Consider the following 15705-nt stretch of genomic DNA (forward strand, 5'->3'; position numbering starts at 1 on the left):
GTTTTTTTTGTTGTTGTTGAGATGTGTAAGTTCTTCATATATTTTGGATATTAACTCCTTATCAGATATGCGGTTTGCAAATATCTTCTTCCAATTGGTAGGCTGTCTTTTAATTTTGTTGATGGTTTCCTTTGCTGTGCAGAAGCTTTTTAGTTTGATGTAGTCCCAGTTGTTCATTTTTTCTTTTGTTTCCCTTGCCTGGTCAGACATGGTACTTGAAAATATGTTGCTAAGACCGATTTCTAAGAGCGTACTGCCTATGTTTTCTTCTCGAAGTTTCATGGTTTCGGGTCTTAGATTCAAGTCTTTAATCCATTTTGAGTTAATTTTTGTGTATGGTGGAAGATAATGATCTACTTTCATTCATTTGCATGTGGCTAAATAGTTTTCCCCACATCATTTATTGAAGAAAATTTCCTTTCTGCATTCTATGTTCTTGGCTCCCTTGTCAAAAATTAGCGGTCCATAGATGTTTGAGTTTATTTCTGGGCTCTTGATTCTGTTCCATTGATCTGTGTGTCTGTTTTTGTGCCAGTACCATGCTGTTTTGGTTACTATAGGTTGTAGTATGTTTTGAAATCAGGGAGTGTTATACCTCCAGCTTTGTTATTTTTTCTCAGGATTCCTTTGGTTATTTGGGGTCTTTTGTTGTCCCATATAAATTTTAGGATTCTTTGTTCTATTTCTGTGAAAAATTTTGTTGGGATTGCATTGAGTCTGTAGGTTGCTTTAAGAAGTATGGACATTTTAACTATGTTAATTCTTCCAATCCAAGAGCATGAAATATCTTTCTGTTTCTCTTCTTTCTTTTTTTTTTTTGAGGAAGATTAGCTCTGAGCTAACATCTGCTGCCAATCCTCCTCTTTTTGCTGAGGAAGACTGGCCCTGAGCTAACATCTGTGCCCATCTTCCTCTACTTTTTTATATGTGAGATGCCTGCCACAGCCTGGCTTGCCAAGCGGTGCCATGTCTGCGCCTGGGATGCAAACTGGTGAACCCCGGGCCACCGAAGCAGGATGTGTGAACCCAGTCGCTGCACCACCAGGCTGGCCCCTCTTTCCATTTCTCTGTGTCGTCTTCAATTTCTTTCAACAATGTTTTATAGTTTTCAGTGTACAGATCTTTCACCTTTTTGGTTAAGTTTATTCCTAGGTATTTCATTCTTTTTGTTGCAATTGTAAATGGGATTGTATTCTTAATTTCTCTTTTTGCTACTTCATTGTTAGTACATGGAAATGCAACTGATTTTTATATGTTGATTTTGTAACCTGCAACTTTACCATATTCATTTGTTATTTCTAAGTTTTTTGGTGGATTCTTTACAGTTTTCTATATGTAAATTCATGTCATCTGCAAAGAGTGACAGTTTCACTTCTTCCTTTTCCATTTGGATCCCTTCTATTTCTTTTTCTTGCCTGATTGCTCTGGCTAGGACTTCTAATACTGTGTTAAATAAGAGTGGTGAAAGTGGGCATCCCTCTCTGGTTCCTGTTCTTAGAGGAATAGGTTTCAGTTTTTCTCCATCGAGAATGGTGCTAGCTGTGGGTTTGTCATATATAGCCTTCATTATATTGATGTATTTCATTGTAGTTTTTTTTTTTTAAAGATTTTATTTTTCCTTTTTCTCCCAAAGCCCCCTGGTACATAGTTTTGTATTTTTAGTTGTGAGTCCTTCTAGTTGTGGCATGTGAGATGCTGCATCAGCATGGCTTGATGAGCAGTGCCATGTCTGCACCCAGCATTTGAACTGGCAAAACCCTGGGCCACTGAAGCAAAGGCCGTGAACCCAACCACTCGACCATGGGGTCAGCCCCTTCTTTGGAAAAATGTCTGTTCATATCCTCTGTCCATCTTTGGATTGGGTTGTTTGTTTTGCTTTGTTGTTGAGTTGTATGAATTCTTATGTATTTTTGGATATTAATTCATTATCAGATATATGATTTGCAAATATCTTCTCCCAGTTGGTAGGTTCTTTTCATTTTGTTGATGGTTTCCTTGGCTACTCTTCTTGAGTGACAAAAAGCCACTGTGGACTCAGTTGACTCATATTAATTTATGTTTAAAAACTACAACTGTATCTACAAACACTTGAATGATTGGTAAATATCTGTGACTGGAATTACTGATTCAGATCACAGACAATGCTTTGTGTTAAAATTGAATGGTTTGAACTTGTTGCAATAATTACCCTGCAGGGTCATTTGTTCATAGTGCTGTCACCTCAGACATGAAAGAGCATTGGTTTTGGAATCTTATAGACCTGGGTTCAGATCTCAGCTTTGCCATCTCCTAACTATGCCATCTCTGGCAAGTTGCTTAACTTCTCAGTGTCTCAGTTTCTTCACCTCTAAAATAAGGGGTAGTATCTATCTCACCTGGTTGTCAGATGATTGAATGACGTAATGTCCATAGGAATCTGATGTATGATGGGTGTCAGATATGTGTCCATTTGTATTCTCACAATTTGAACAAAACTTAGTAATCCACATCCCTTTGAAAACAATTATCTCAATTGCAGATTGCCTGGGCATTAAGACCTTCATACCGAGAAGGACTTGTAACCCCACTGTCTGAACACAAGGAGAGGAATACAGTATGCTTTACATTCAACAGTACTTTCAATGTTTTGTTATTCCATTTATTCTTTAGGAGCATCTAGGGACAGACTCAGCCTTTATCTAGTATCTTTCACCTGACTTTTCATTCTTCCTGCACTCCTTCTTCTCCTCCCTTTCTTCTTTCTCCTAACTCACCCTGTGCTCTGGAGGACCATGAGCACAACGTCAATGTGATGTTGCCACTGTCACTGGTGATAGCCCATGTGTTCCTGAGGGCTACCTTGGAGCAGCTGGACCCATGCAAAACCCCTCCTTAAAGAGTGGCCCTGACTGCAGCATTGACAGTGGTGGTGGAGGAGACCCCTCATGAGTCATTTTCCTGATAGTCAAGGCAGGAATCATTATTGATTCAAAACATGCCTGTCTTTCTTCCCTGGAATGGAAAGCCGGAGGCCACTTAAAGGGCAGTCTGTTCGACAAACAAGAAGGCAGGTGGGGCAGAAGTGAATGCAATGAGGTAGTGCAGAGATGCGCTTTGTGAGGGCATGCTCTCTGAGGAGTTGTGATTTATTCATTGCCAGGGAGCCTGGAAAGTTGTTTGACTCAGAGCCTTTGTCTTCTCTGTCTCCTGCTCAGTCCCCCTCACACCTCTCTCCACTTGGTGGTTGTGTGGAAGGATTGTGTGAGTCTCAGCAACATCTTACACTTGTGCAAGGACCCATGTCAGACTCCTTCCTCTCCTTTGGGAAATGTGCTTTGCCTGTTTCAAGAACATTCCTTCCATTTCCTGTTCCTGAGGCTGTACAATGTGCTTCATCACTTCTTTTGGACATAAGTGTGAAGAAAGATAATCCCTGAAGAACTTTTCATCCTGACCAAATCCTTTTTTCCCATTTCCTCAGAGAGTTTGAGAAATCAGCACCCATGTTGCTACTCCCTGGCCTTGTGTTGATCCTTCAGAGCGGGTAGCCACTCTTGGATCTATTTATCAGAGGTAGAATTAGAGCAAGGAGCCATGAGGCATGTTGGGACGGGGATCATGTGACAATGGAACGAAGAACAAAGAGCAGAAGGCTCAGCATTTTAGGCAAACAACCAATCCAGGAATGGGAGCTACTAGTATTTCCTGTTTATTTATCTTTTTTAGGCTAATTATCTGTTTCTTGTTCTCAAATTGAGAAGCTGTTTGCCTGGCACAACTTTAGATACCCAGAAACAATCTACCAAATATATGCTTCCAGTGCAACCTGGGGGTTCATTAGGTTAATTAATTAATAGTGGTTAATAAATGCTTTGAAATCCTTTTATTAAAAGGGCCTCCTGAGTCCAAAGTACTATTATAATCAGGCCTAATGAGGTCAGTGGTTTAAAGAGAGGGTTTTAAATCATATATAAAGCACTCCCGGTGATCGGTGGTACAGAATAAAGGTGAGAAGAGGCAGGTGAGTCCACATGCTGGCAGAGAACCTCCTCCAGAGCAGCAGAGCCGCGCTGAAGTTTGCTCGGATTGAAGCCAGGCGCTCAGAGATCTACCGACTAATGGATTCCCAAATTGTTAAACCTGTGTTATAGGACAAAGGCCACCACTTCCCAAAATCCTGACGTGCAGGTTGCTGCTGATTACAGAATATCTTCTCAAATAGAGAAAAGAGATTTTCTCTGCAAAGTCACAAACCAGGTTAGTGCTAGCCTTCTTGTATCTTGTCAAACAGAAAAGTTGCCTTTCGATTGAAACCAAGAATAGAGTTTATGGAGGAAGATATGAGGCACAGCAAACCTCTTCTGAGTCACGATCTCTAACGCTCCTCTTAGCAGTTTCTTTGGATTTTCTAAGGAGGCTGTAGTACAAGAATAGGAAAAATATTATATATGGCCAAGCCTGGAGATGGGATGGGAGGATGTGTACAGATAACATATGTAAGATGTTCACAGGCTCATGTCAGCATGAAATTGGATTAAAATGAGTGGGAGTTTATGCTTAGGAAAGAGAGTGATCCAATGAACCATAATACTGAGCTTATGAGAATAGTATTTTGGAACTGGAAAAAGGCTATTGAATTGGAAATGACTCTAAATTTCTTTTAAATCAAAGCAAGTTTTCTTTAGGGAACTTTCAAGTTTTAAAATTAACCAGTTTCTCTTTCAAATCATAACAGGTGCCGTAGGATAAGATTCAACACCATGCTTTCCTCTATCCTGTTTTTGGGACTTATTGCCGTTATTGGTAAGTCATTGATTGACATTTAGCATTGTTCACAGGGTGCCCACAAAGACATTCAGCACAGTCATGAATCAGAAAGAGTAATGATTACATGTAATGGGCTCTCTTTCTAATCAGCCTAGCCATCAATCAACTGCTGATTTCTGTCTTCAGAGTGTATTCTGTTTACCAAGCAGGTAAAGGCGCCACCAGAGGGAACTTATGGAAGAGTGCCTTGGAAGGCAAGACATGTAAAGATAAAATTATCAATGCTGGACAGTAAATAAGAGTTAAACAAGTGTAGCTAGAAAAACACTAGTACGAAAGGAGTTTAGGTTGGAGAGTTCACATCTAGTTGGCATGTTGAAACCAACAAAGCTTTTTGGGGGACGTGATGGTTGAAGAATGCTTCGTGTTTTAATAAGAGAAGAATCTGCTGGATGATAAGAAAGACTTTAGGAAAGGTACAGAGGCAGAAATGCATGAAAAGTGTTTGGGATACAGTTAGCAGGTCAGTGTGACCAGAACAGAAGAGATTTCTGAGGGCAAGGCTGGAAAGGTAGGCAGGTGAGATGATAAGGGATCTTGAATAAGAAGAGATTCAAACTGCTGCCTAAAAAATGAAAAGCCACTGTAAACAATGTTCAAGTTGTTCTTATCAATAGTGTGAAGATTGAGATGAAAGTGTTTCTAAAATGTTTAATTCTAAATTTGGAAAAATAAGGCTGCTGAAAAGCGATAATTTCCTGTTATCTATGGTCAAAGGCAAGGGAGCATAGTTTAATTTTTACTCCGTCTTTAATTGCCAGGTGGGAGCAGAGTTATAGAGCCAGCAGACTAATTATGATCTACCATAGTAGCTGTGTTTAACTGAGAGGTGACTATAATTAAGAAAGGCTTGTATGTTTATGATGCCAACACAAGTAGTGTAAGGTCTGTGGTCATATTTCAAGCCCCTTAAAGCAGTGGTTCCCAGACTTCGGTATGCATAAGAGTCTGCTGGGAATGCTGGTTAAAGTGCAGATTCTTTGGCCTTATAGCTAAAGATTCTGGTTCAATAGACGTAGTGTGAGGAGCCAAGAGATATGCATTTTTACTAGGCATCCCAGAGCACTTTTACGCCTGTGGTCTGTGGGCCACATGTTGAGTCTAGCAAAGGTTGCCTCCCCAGTAAAAGGATATTGACCCTGTTGATATATGGACACTTGATCCAGATAATTTAGATAATTCTTTTTCTTCTCGTTCACTCATCTATTTACCCATTTCTCAAATATTTGTTAAATGTCTACTTTGTGCCAAGCATTGTTCAAAATGCTGAGGAGGATACAGCATAGAAAGAAATGTTCTAGTGAGAAGAGCAGGCGGAAAGAAAGAGAGGAAGAAATAAAGGGAAAAATAAAGGTCAGAAGATGATAAGGGATAGAAATAAATTAGTGTAAGGTAATGGGAAACAAGGAATGAGGCATGAATGTGTTACCTTTTTAATATACATAGACAAGAAATACTCTCTAATAAGATAACTTTTTAAAAAGTTTGTTATAGAAAGTTTTAAACATACAAAATGGGGAGAAAATAGAACGATAAACTCCCACATACACATTATCCAGCTTCTATATTTTCAATATTTTGCCATTCTTATTTTATCTAGCCCTCATCTCTGCATAGGGGGGTAGGGGGGAGGTGGTTGGAATATTTTAAAACAATCCAAAACATCAAGACATTTCACCTGTGAACTTTTTGTACGTGTCTGTAACATAAGAACCAGCTCTGACACAAGAAGATGTTCCTGGCTCATCTTGAACATTTCCTGCCTCAGACCAGGAATGAGTCATTTTCCAGAGGAACATTGATTCCTCTTAGCAGGAAATGGTATCTAGAGATCACACTTGGGGTGCTAGGGGTGCTTCATTGCTATGGGGTTGTCATTCCAGGTCTTTTTGGTGGAGAGAACTAGAAAATACATAAATACGTATTTTTTAAAAGAGAAAATAATTATGCATGCACATGAATATTTCATTTTCATATTTAAGAATACAAGGGTTTTACGTTGGTCTTATATTTGTACCAGTGCTGTCTTACACTATATATCCTGGTTCCTAATGACAATAACATGATTACTTATTTATACATAATAGTTTCAAAATAACTATGACAGCGTTACCAACGCTGAGACTGGTAATATAATTTAAGATTTTCTTATGATTCTTTATGTTCATAGGATGTGTGCCACAAGTGATATATACTTACATTGACATGTTTTAAAGTCACTTGAAATAATTCTCCTCTACGCATTGTTTTCAATTTGATTTAGAGTTATGTTTATTTTTCATTTTTTTAGGATGTCGTCTTTTTCTATTTGATTTAATTTTTTAAATGATGGAAACACTTACATGACTCCAAAATAAAGACTATAAAAAAGGTACATTTAGAGAAGTCTAGCCTCTATCCCTATCTGCTTTACCTTCTTCTTACCTTCTCCCATAACTAACAATTTTTTTTAGTTTTTGGTTCCTCCCTGTATTGTTTCTTTCAAAAATATAAGCAAATTACACAAACAGACAAAATCATATTTTCTCCCTTTTCTTAAACAATGAGTACCATTCTATAAATACTGTTCTATTACTGGAGATAATCTTATAGGAGTATATAGAGTTCTTCCTCTTTCCCTTTCATAGCTTCATAGCACCCCATTGTGTGGAGTTAGCTCAGCTTATTCAATCAGTCCCTATATCAATGACTTTTGCACTGTTTCCAGTCCTTTGCTGTTATAAGCAGTGCTGATACAACCGTCTATTGCGAAATCCTCCTCCACAGCAATGTATGAGACAGCCTACCCCCTCACAACCTCACTCATGGAGTACGTGGTCAAACTTTTGGATTCTTGTGAATTAAATAGGTAAAAAATAGTGTCTCAGTGAAGCTTTAATATGGAATTCTCTTCTTTTGAGAATGATTGTTTATATGTTTAATGATCATTTTCTTCTTTTGTCTATGAACTGTCTATCTATATCTTTTGCTGATAAGCTGGTATTTGAACAAAGACCTGAAGGCAGTGAGGCAGCAAATAGATGTCTGGAGGAATAGAATTCTAGGCAAAAGGAATTACAAATACAAAGGCCTTGAGGCAGGAACCTGCCTGGCATGTTGCAGGATGAGCAAGGAGAAGAATGTGGCTGCAGAAGAGTTAGAAAAGGGAAGGAGAAGTCAGGAAGTGAGCAGAGGGCCAGCCAGATCAGGTAGGGCTCAGAGGCCACAATATAGACTTGGCCATCCCTCTGAATGATGGAAGCCACTGGAAGGTTAAGAGAGAAGACTGATATTACCCCTTGCATGTGGCCACAGGATCACTCTGGCTGCTGGGTGGAGAATAAACTGTAAAGGTGGAGCTGGGATGTCAGTCAGGAGGCTGTTATAATAGTCCAGATGAGAAATGATGGCGGTTTGGACCATGGTGATAGCAGAAGTGGTGAGAAATGGTCAGATTCTGGATACCTGTTTTCAGTCTGCACTGTGACTCTGAACACCCACACCTCAATTTTACATGTGATCTGTATCATAGACATCCATTCATTCGTTCACATATATTTCCCACACACATTGTAGGCACAAGATACTACACTGAGGCCATGGGGCATGCCCATATGATGGTTCCTGCTCTCTGCATCACATGGGAATTCACACTGCTTATAGAAGCTTAATGGCTTTGCTGGTTTCTGCTGCTTTTATTATCTAGATAAGCTTTCTTAGTATCCCCAGTTTACTTGATAGTTTCACTATCTGACTTCTTGGTCTGTTTAAAATTCCTTTTTTGCCTGTTAGAAGATGAGAGAGAGCAGAATGTGCCTGTATTTTTGTTTGTTTTGATGAGTTTCACTTTTCAAAAATTATATAGTTTTAAAAAGTTAACATTTAGAGTTGTTTTATTTTCCTTTTAAAATCAATATTTTTTTTTGGTTGTGTGCCTAATTCTGAAAGAGTTTCTTTACACTGTCAAATTAGTCAGAACTAGACCTATGGTGGATGAGTAAAATCCACCTCTATTTTTAAAAAATGCTGTTTACAACACTAACTGAAACAATGTATTTTTTTTACAGCAAGCATTTTAACAAATATAATTTCTTGCAAGAAATATTTGTAGTCTTAAGGTACAAGTCAACAATTCTAGGAACTAATTAGAACAAATTTTTCAACTTACAGAAAAGCTCCTTATCTCCTTTAGTAAATAGACTTGGACAGAAACTCACTTCATAATGACAAAATAAAAAATAAGAATAGATTTAGCTTAAATTTTAATGGTAAGTTAAATTTCATTTCCAATTTTATTAATTAGACTTAGAAACTCAGCTTCACAGCAAGGTGACATAAAACTAATATCTTAAGTTAATGGTAAGCTTTCTTATCTTAAATTGTAATAGTACCCTTCTTTCTTACCTTCCTAAACAAAGGCAATTGTTAACCTAGATGTTTACACCCCTACAAGTATTTGTGTCAGAAGGGTCTTAACATTTCTCTCAAAGTTCCTGCCTAAAACTCTAGCGGCAATTTTAATTCTAATCAAGATTATAGCAAATGTTTTTGGGACTTATAAGAACTGATTTTCATAATACTTTGCACAATGTTTAGAATTAAGTGCTGGATTAACATTTTTTTAAGGTTGAAGTAGAGTGGGAAGGGGGAATCTTCTGACCTGTGTGATGAGCCATTCTAGGGGTCTGGGGAGGGAATGGAGAAGGAGTAGTCTATGTTCCTTACAGCAACTCAAGCAGTATTTTCTCACAGGCGCCATATCAATTATCACTCTGTCCCCCAGGCACTTCCAGGGGCTCGTACCCTTTCACTCAGTCGATGAACCCTCACCTGCATCCCCGCCTGTACCATGGCTGCTATGGCGACATCATGATCATGGAGACATCTGGTGCCTCCTGTGATGTAACCAAGTTGCTTAACTGTGGTAAGTGAAAAGCAAGCAAACATTTGGTTTTTGCCTTTCATCATTTTCAGATTCTTTCTTAGAAAGTAGTTTAATTTTGAAAAGATATAATCATTATTACAGCAGTAATACCAAAATAAAAAATTAGAGCAAAACAGAATCCTGAATAACCTAACAAACTGCTTCTTTTCATCTTCCCCTATTCTTTGCAAACCTTGTCCAGATCTGTTTATTACTACATATTGAAATTATTGCTTAAAGAAAATATTAAGTTTTGGCTTTGTTTTTTCTTTGTTGTTGTGTCTACTTCATGTTATAGCATCAGAATTTTAAGCAAGGCTCTTGTCCTTTGTACGTCCTCTCTTTTGTAATCCTGTTCCAAAGTCTTCTTCATGTTATCCCAGTGTTAGAGTATCAGAGCTGGATGCTGCAAGGTCAATCTAATCCTACCTCCCCAGTTTACAGATCAGAAAATGAGGCTCAGCAAGGAAGAGAGACTTCCCAAGGGCCCAGGGCTAGGTAGTGGCAGAACAAGACTCAAACTTAGGTTGGCTGACTTCTAGTCCAAGAGTCTTCCCGATGCCCCAAAGTGGCAGAAAACAGAAGAATGAGAGAGCAGAAATGGTATCTGTCTGGGGTTATGAACCTTTCCAGGTTTATGCAATCAGAGATCAAAAATTGTCCTGGAATGGTTGTCCCAGCTTATGGGCTGTGGTCAGGGTGTGGCTAACTGGTTAAACTTTGAAAAAGCGTTCTCTGCTGCAGTAGTTTATTTTCTATTGACTTAGGGATTCCCGGTTCCGAAATGTTTGCAGAGATGGATTTGAGGGCCTTAAAGCCTTACCGGGTTCTGATCAAAGAAGTCGGGCTGAGGCACTGCGTGGACCCTGCTCTCATTGCAGCCATCATCTCCAGAGAAAGCCATGGAGGAGTCGTCCTGAAAGACGGCTGGGACCACAAGGGACTTAAATTTGGCTTAATGCAGGTACTCAGACAGAAACCTCGAATCAGCCCCACTTCATCCTTCCTTACAGATCCAAATTGGAAATCTATTTGCAGTACTTCCGGGTTTCAAAACACTCTGTTACTTCAGCGTAATTTGTCCTGGGATTTCTCCATCACATCTTTGGCATTTCATTCAAGATTTATCAGTTATTGAATATCTTCAGAAAAAACATTTTATGAGTTTCATAAGTACAATTTGCAGTTAATAATATGCAATGTAGTTAAATTGAGAAAATCTTATAAAGGGCACTATTACAGGTGTCTCCTACGAGTTTATGAAGTAGAAAATTTCATCCATGTAGATCAAACCACTATAATTAAGCCCTACTGGAATGAACTCAATCTGTAGGCAAATTGGAGAAAAGGGATCCAAATTATCTGGATTTTTGCTTCCACGCTTTATTTTAAATTGTCTGTAGAAACCCAGACTTCTAGCCTTCCCAGTTTGAAACAAATTTTTATTTTTGACTGCAAATGTCTACACTTTGGGTGCTAATTATTTGTTTTGAAATAACTTTTTCATTTATTTATATTTGTGTGCTTAGCTAAAACTCTGCCACGTCTGCTTCTCCCAAATCTTACTTTGTCTGACTCGCTTTTCTGTGAAAGAAAGGATTATAGAATTAACTCTGTGGGGGTAAAGGAAGGGCGCCAAGGCCAATGTCTACGAACTTGAATACAATGAGGGGAAATTAGGAACAGCAGAAAAATGTGTTGCTTCTTCCAGATGCTGACATTATTATCTGAATTTTCTAGCTTGATAAAAAAAGTCATCACCCCGTTGGTACCTGGGACAGCAAAGAACACCTTTTGCAGGCTGTTGGGATTCTAACAGACCGATTTAAGGCAATCCAGAAAAAATTCCCCACGTGGAGTGTGACTGAACACCTCAAAGGTAGGCCATATTCATGGTGCTTTGTTTAAAAGAGCAATGAGTGAGACCCCTGGAGGCCAGACGTGCCCTGGGCCTCCCGGGGAGCGTTCTCATTGGGTCAGCAGTGGTCCGAGAGGAGCCGTGGAAAGGCTGCTCAGTGCTCTTGGAGCCACTCAGTCACTGTGAGTGGTCTTCCTACCGGACTTCAGTTTCCTCTTCTGCCAGCTGCTGGGGTTCTTATTACACCTCTTGTTGGTTAATGAGCCATTGAGTGATACCTTGAGGGTTAATGCAACAGTTAAAAGAATACATTTGTCTTCCTCTGATAGATGTTTTTCCTGATGCAAGGAACTAAGCCACTTTCTGAATTGTTTGGAAAAAATTTTTACTCTGTGAACATTCTCAGTGACATCAGGGCTTTAGATACCATGATAAGTCCAAGTGGAGACTTGAAGGCAGGGATCAGGACCAGTGGTCTTTGTCTCTAGATGTCAGAGCAGAACACAATTATATTAAACACGTAAACAACTATTGAAGATTAAAATTTTAGGGTAAAATGCATGTACGTACAAACACACATATACAGACACACCCCTATGAAGAAATGATTATGTCTCGGGTACCGTTGTGTACCCTGCACTCAATGTGTCACCCATCCTGGCACATAGTTGGTGCTTAAAAACATTTATTGAATGAATCAGTGAATAAAGGAGTGAGTTACTGAGAGAACGTTAGAAGTATTCTCAGATTGGAGATTCACTAGGGATCTAGTTTTGCCAGGGCTAGACTACAGGGAGAAAACACAACTTTTGCAGCAAGAAAAAGACAAGTCTTTAAAAGGAGAGGGAGAAGAAAAGCTATCTGAAATTTTCCCAGTGATTCTTGGGGTAGTAGATCCTTTCAGAGGGGGAGGAAGGGTCTGGGACTGCCTGCTTTGGGAGGCTTGCCTGGAGGGCTGACGTGCTGGGAATGTTCATATCTTATTTTTGCTGTAAGTTAATATTTCATTCTGAATCTCTGTATTTCATTTCAGGTGGTCTCTCGGCCTTTAAGTCAGGAATTGATGCCATTGCCACCCCCGCAGACATAGACAATGACTTCGTCAATGACATTATTGCCCGAGCTAAATACTATAAAAGACACGGCTACTAGGCAAAGCTCTACGAGTGGGCCAGGTTGGCAGGTGCTCACATGGCCCCTTTTTGAGAGTTTGATATGGATGCGTTGTGCTCGACACTGGCAAAGGAACAGCTGCCATTATGACAGAAAATTCATTTCCCAGTTTTCTTAATGCAAATAAGCATAAAAAGAAAAAAAGAAAATCCACCCAGTTCACAATATGGTTTCCATGAAATGAGCACGGACATATGCATATTTGTTTTGTAGTAAATATGAATATCATGGTAAATAACATCTGCATCTTCCAGCGAGGCCTCATTTTAGCCCATGATTTCAATGTCAACCTACTCCCTGTCTTACCAGAATTGCTAACAAGAGGAAAACCTGACCTAGCCTTTTGTCCTTTTCCCAGTATCTGGCTGAGTCACTGGGGCTTTGCTTGTGAGAAATGCCTGACTTATTAGCCAGTGGGACAATGGAGAAGGTAGGAACGGAATTCCAGCTCCATGAGTAACTGAGGGCTGACTGTGGTGACGCTGATATTCCTTAAGTGATGTACACCACATCCTTCAGGCCCACACCAACCTCCTGTGTCTTCTTCCTCTTATTTACTGAAGATGCAGGGACTGGCTTCTTTTCTTCCATTTTCGGTAGTTGCTGCCACACATTCTTTCAAGGGGTCCTCTTCCCACAAAACATGGCTGAAGATAAATATATGGGACCTGAATTAATTACAGTTCTTTGGTTGCAAGCAACAGTAACCAATTCTGGAAAATTTAAGCAATAAAAGGAAATTACTGGGGCCAGCCCTGTAGCATAGTGGTTAAGTTCACATGCTCCACTTCAGCGGTCCGAGTCACAAGTTCAGATCCCAGGTGCGGACCTAGCACCACTCATCAAGCCACACTGTGGTGGCATCTCACATAAACTAGAGGAAGATTGGCACAGATGTTAGGTCAGGGCCAATCTTCCTCACAAAAAAAAAGAAGAGGAAATTACCGGAAGGCCCAGAGAACCAATGAGAAGATTAAGGACAGTAAGAGAAACCAGCCAACTCTGGGGTCTGGGTAGCAGGAACCAGTTGACCATACTTTATAGCATCCCCACTGCATGAATGAATTAGCACTCTCACTGCATAAGAGAACTCCAAAGACTTTTTCTCCCATCCTTTCATCGTTCTGCTTCACCTTCATAGTCCCAGGAGAGAGACTCTGATGGACTTATCCGGGGTCATGTACATACCTACAGCTTGGCTACTTTGCTCTTTGGTCTTGCCTAGACCACCTACAGTGGAGAAGAGAAAATTCTCCAGAAGTAAACCTGAGGCAGTTTGTGGCTTTTACTTTTATACTAAGGAAAGGACATAAATAAATAATATGTTGGAGTGTAAAGCTCTCAAAGTCCCTGCCACCGTGGCCCCTGCTGGAGCTTTAGCTCCCTTTGGAAATGTTCGGGAAGTGTTTCTAGCCGTCACTCCCCTTTCTGAAGAGGAATCAAAATCATACCTGCCTACCTCTGAGCTCCCTTGGAGAAAGCCGAGTAAACCATTGTCTGCTCAACAACCTCTCAACCCAACCTGAAGATTTGACCCGGACAGGACTGGGACCCCTGTGTTTCATTGGTCAGAGCCACTGGTCAGCTGGAGTAGCAGCCCTGCAGCATACAGTCCAGCATCTTTTGTGATTGCTTAAGGACCATGCCCTACTAGTTGTCCAATGTTTTGATTATCATCCGTGAATGCGGGCAATCCAGGAAGTTCTTCAGATGTTCACTTCGCTTAGAATGATTTCTTCTGGCCTTTTCTTCACAAGTATGTACTCTGTATAATTGCCAGCCCCTTCAATGTCACTACTAAAGCAATAAAGTACATCCAGGTGAGATAATTTCTAAGTAATTTGAAAAACAAGAAATAGTACACTGACTTGTGCTCTGGATCTCTTCCCCCCGTATTCTCTTCATGACTGGGATACCAAGAGATGCTCTACAGGAGAGTCCATATTTAAGGTGTCTTAGTTTTATTTCCAGAAGCCGACCCAGAGACAAGGATTCGGGCACAGAAAACACTGATATAAAGTGGCTCGGTGATATAGGGAAGGGAAGACAGCCAATAAAACGTGTGTCATCAAGCCAGCTACCACAGTGGGCACTGGAGCTCAATCCTCCAAGAAAACATTGAGGAATGGTGCAAGACACATACCTCAGAATTATTCTACCCACGGGACAAGGAACTGGGATATTTATACGTCAACTTCTAAGAGCCATCAATTGAGGGAACTGCCTGTTGCAAGGAGGGTGTGTTAATTTGCTGCTCCTCTGGTCTGCCATGCAAGTAGGCAGCACACTTTCCTGCAGTTCCAGGGAGAAGAGGCTGTAGGCACAGAGATGCAGATACTGGCAGTTGGGAATGAACCAAGAATCCTGAAATGTCTAGAGATATGGGAAGGACACTGACAGCATCTGCTTCACACGGGTCAGATACACCTGGAGGTTGGGACTGTCCTTCCAACATTGCTTGCTTTCTTCAGTGACCTAACAACATTTAAGAACAATTTGCAAATAATACACAAGCCTCGTTATGCCTCATGATTTCCATGCCAACCTTCTCCATAATCTATTAGAATTACTAATTAGTAATTAGAATTACTAATTATATATAATAGAACTGTCCGCTTCTACTGAACCAGCTGATTCCCAGGGACTTACTGAGAACAATATTAAAGATGTTAGACTCAAATGTGGCTCCATTAAATATTCTTTCAGTCTTTAATTTTCTTTTTAAGGATTGGCACCTGGGCTGACAACTGTTGCCAATCTTTTTTTTTTTTTTTTTCTGCTTTATCTCCCCAAACCCCCCTGTACACAGTTGTATATCTTAGTTTCAGGTCCTTCTAGTTGTGGGATGTGGGACGCCGCCTCAACGTGGCCTGACGAGTGGTGCCATGTCCACGCCCAGGATCCGAACCCTGGGCCACCGCAGCGGAGCGCGCGAACTTAACCACTCGGCCACGGAGCCGGCCCC

At 40.2% G+C, this 15705-nt stretch overlaps 1 protein-coding gene across 2 annotated transcripts; it reads left to right on the forward strand.

Annotated features, from left to right (window-relative positions):
- The first annotated feature begins 4097 nt into the window (after positions 1–4097).
- LYG2 (lysozyme g2) lies at positions 4098–15417 on the forward strand. 2 transcript variants are annotated; one of them, XM_014831416.3, is made up of 6 exons: positions 4098–4236; positions 4715–4782; positions 9569–9709; positions 10477–10673; positions 11450–11588; positions 12601–15417. In XM_014831416.3, the coding sequence occupies exons 2-6, from the start codon at positions 4740–4742 to the stop codon at positions 12717–12719; spliced, it is 639 nt and encodes a 212-aa protein (XP_014686902.2). In that variant the 5' UTR covers positions 4098–4236; positions 4715–4739; the 3' UTR covers positions 12720–15417. The 2 variants fall into 2 exon arrangements, with proteins under 2 accessions (XP_014686902.2, XP_070367751.1); XM_070511650.1 differs by having other exon boundaries at positions 10504–10673; positions 12601–12871.
- Positions 15418–15705: the final 288 nt, after the last annotated feature.

This window comes from Equus asinus, chromosome 6, assembly GCF_041296235.1.
Source record: "Equus asinus isolate D_3611 breed Donkey chromosome 6, EquAss-T2T_v2, whole genome shotgun sequence".
Taxonomy (NCBI): domain Eukaryota; kingdom Metazoa; phylum Chordata; class Mammalia; order Perissodactyla; family Equidae; genus Equus; species Equus asinus.

What these genes read in the sequence shown, in the direction of transcription:
- LYG2 (XM_014831416.3), top strand. Translation starts at nt 4,740, where the DNA reads ATGCTTTCCTCTATCCTGTTTTTGGGACTTATTGCCGTTATTG. An exon ending in TTAAATTTGGCTTAATGCAG is followed by an intron (nt 10,674 to 11,449) that starts GTACTCAGACAG and finishes TGAATTTTCTAG; the next exon opens with CTTGATAAAAAAAGTCATCA. An exon ending in TGTGACTGAACACCTCAAAG is followed by an intron (nt 11,589 to 12,600) that starts GTAGGCCATATT and finishes ATTTCATTTCAG; the next exon opens with GTGGTCTCTCGGCCTTTAAG.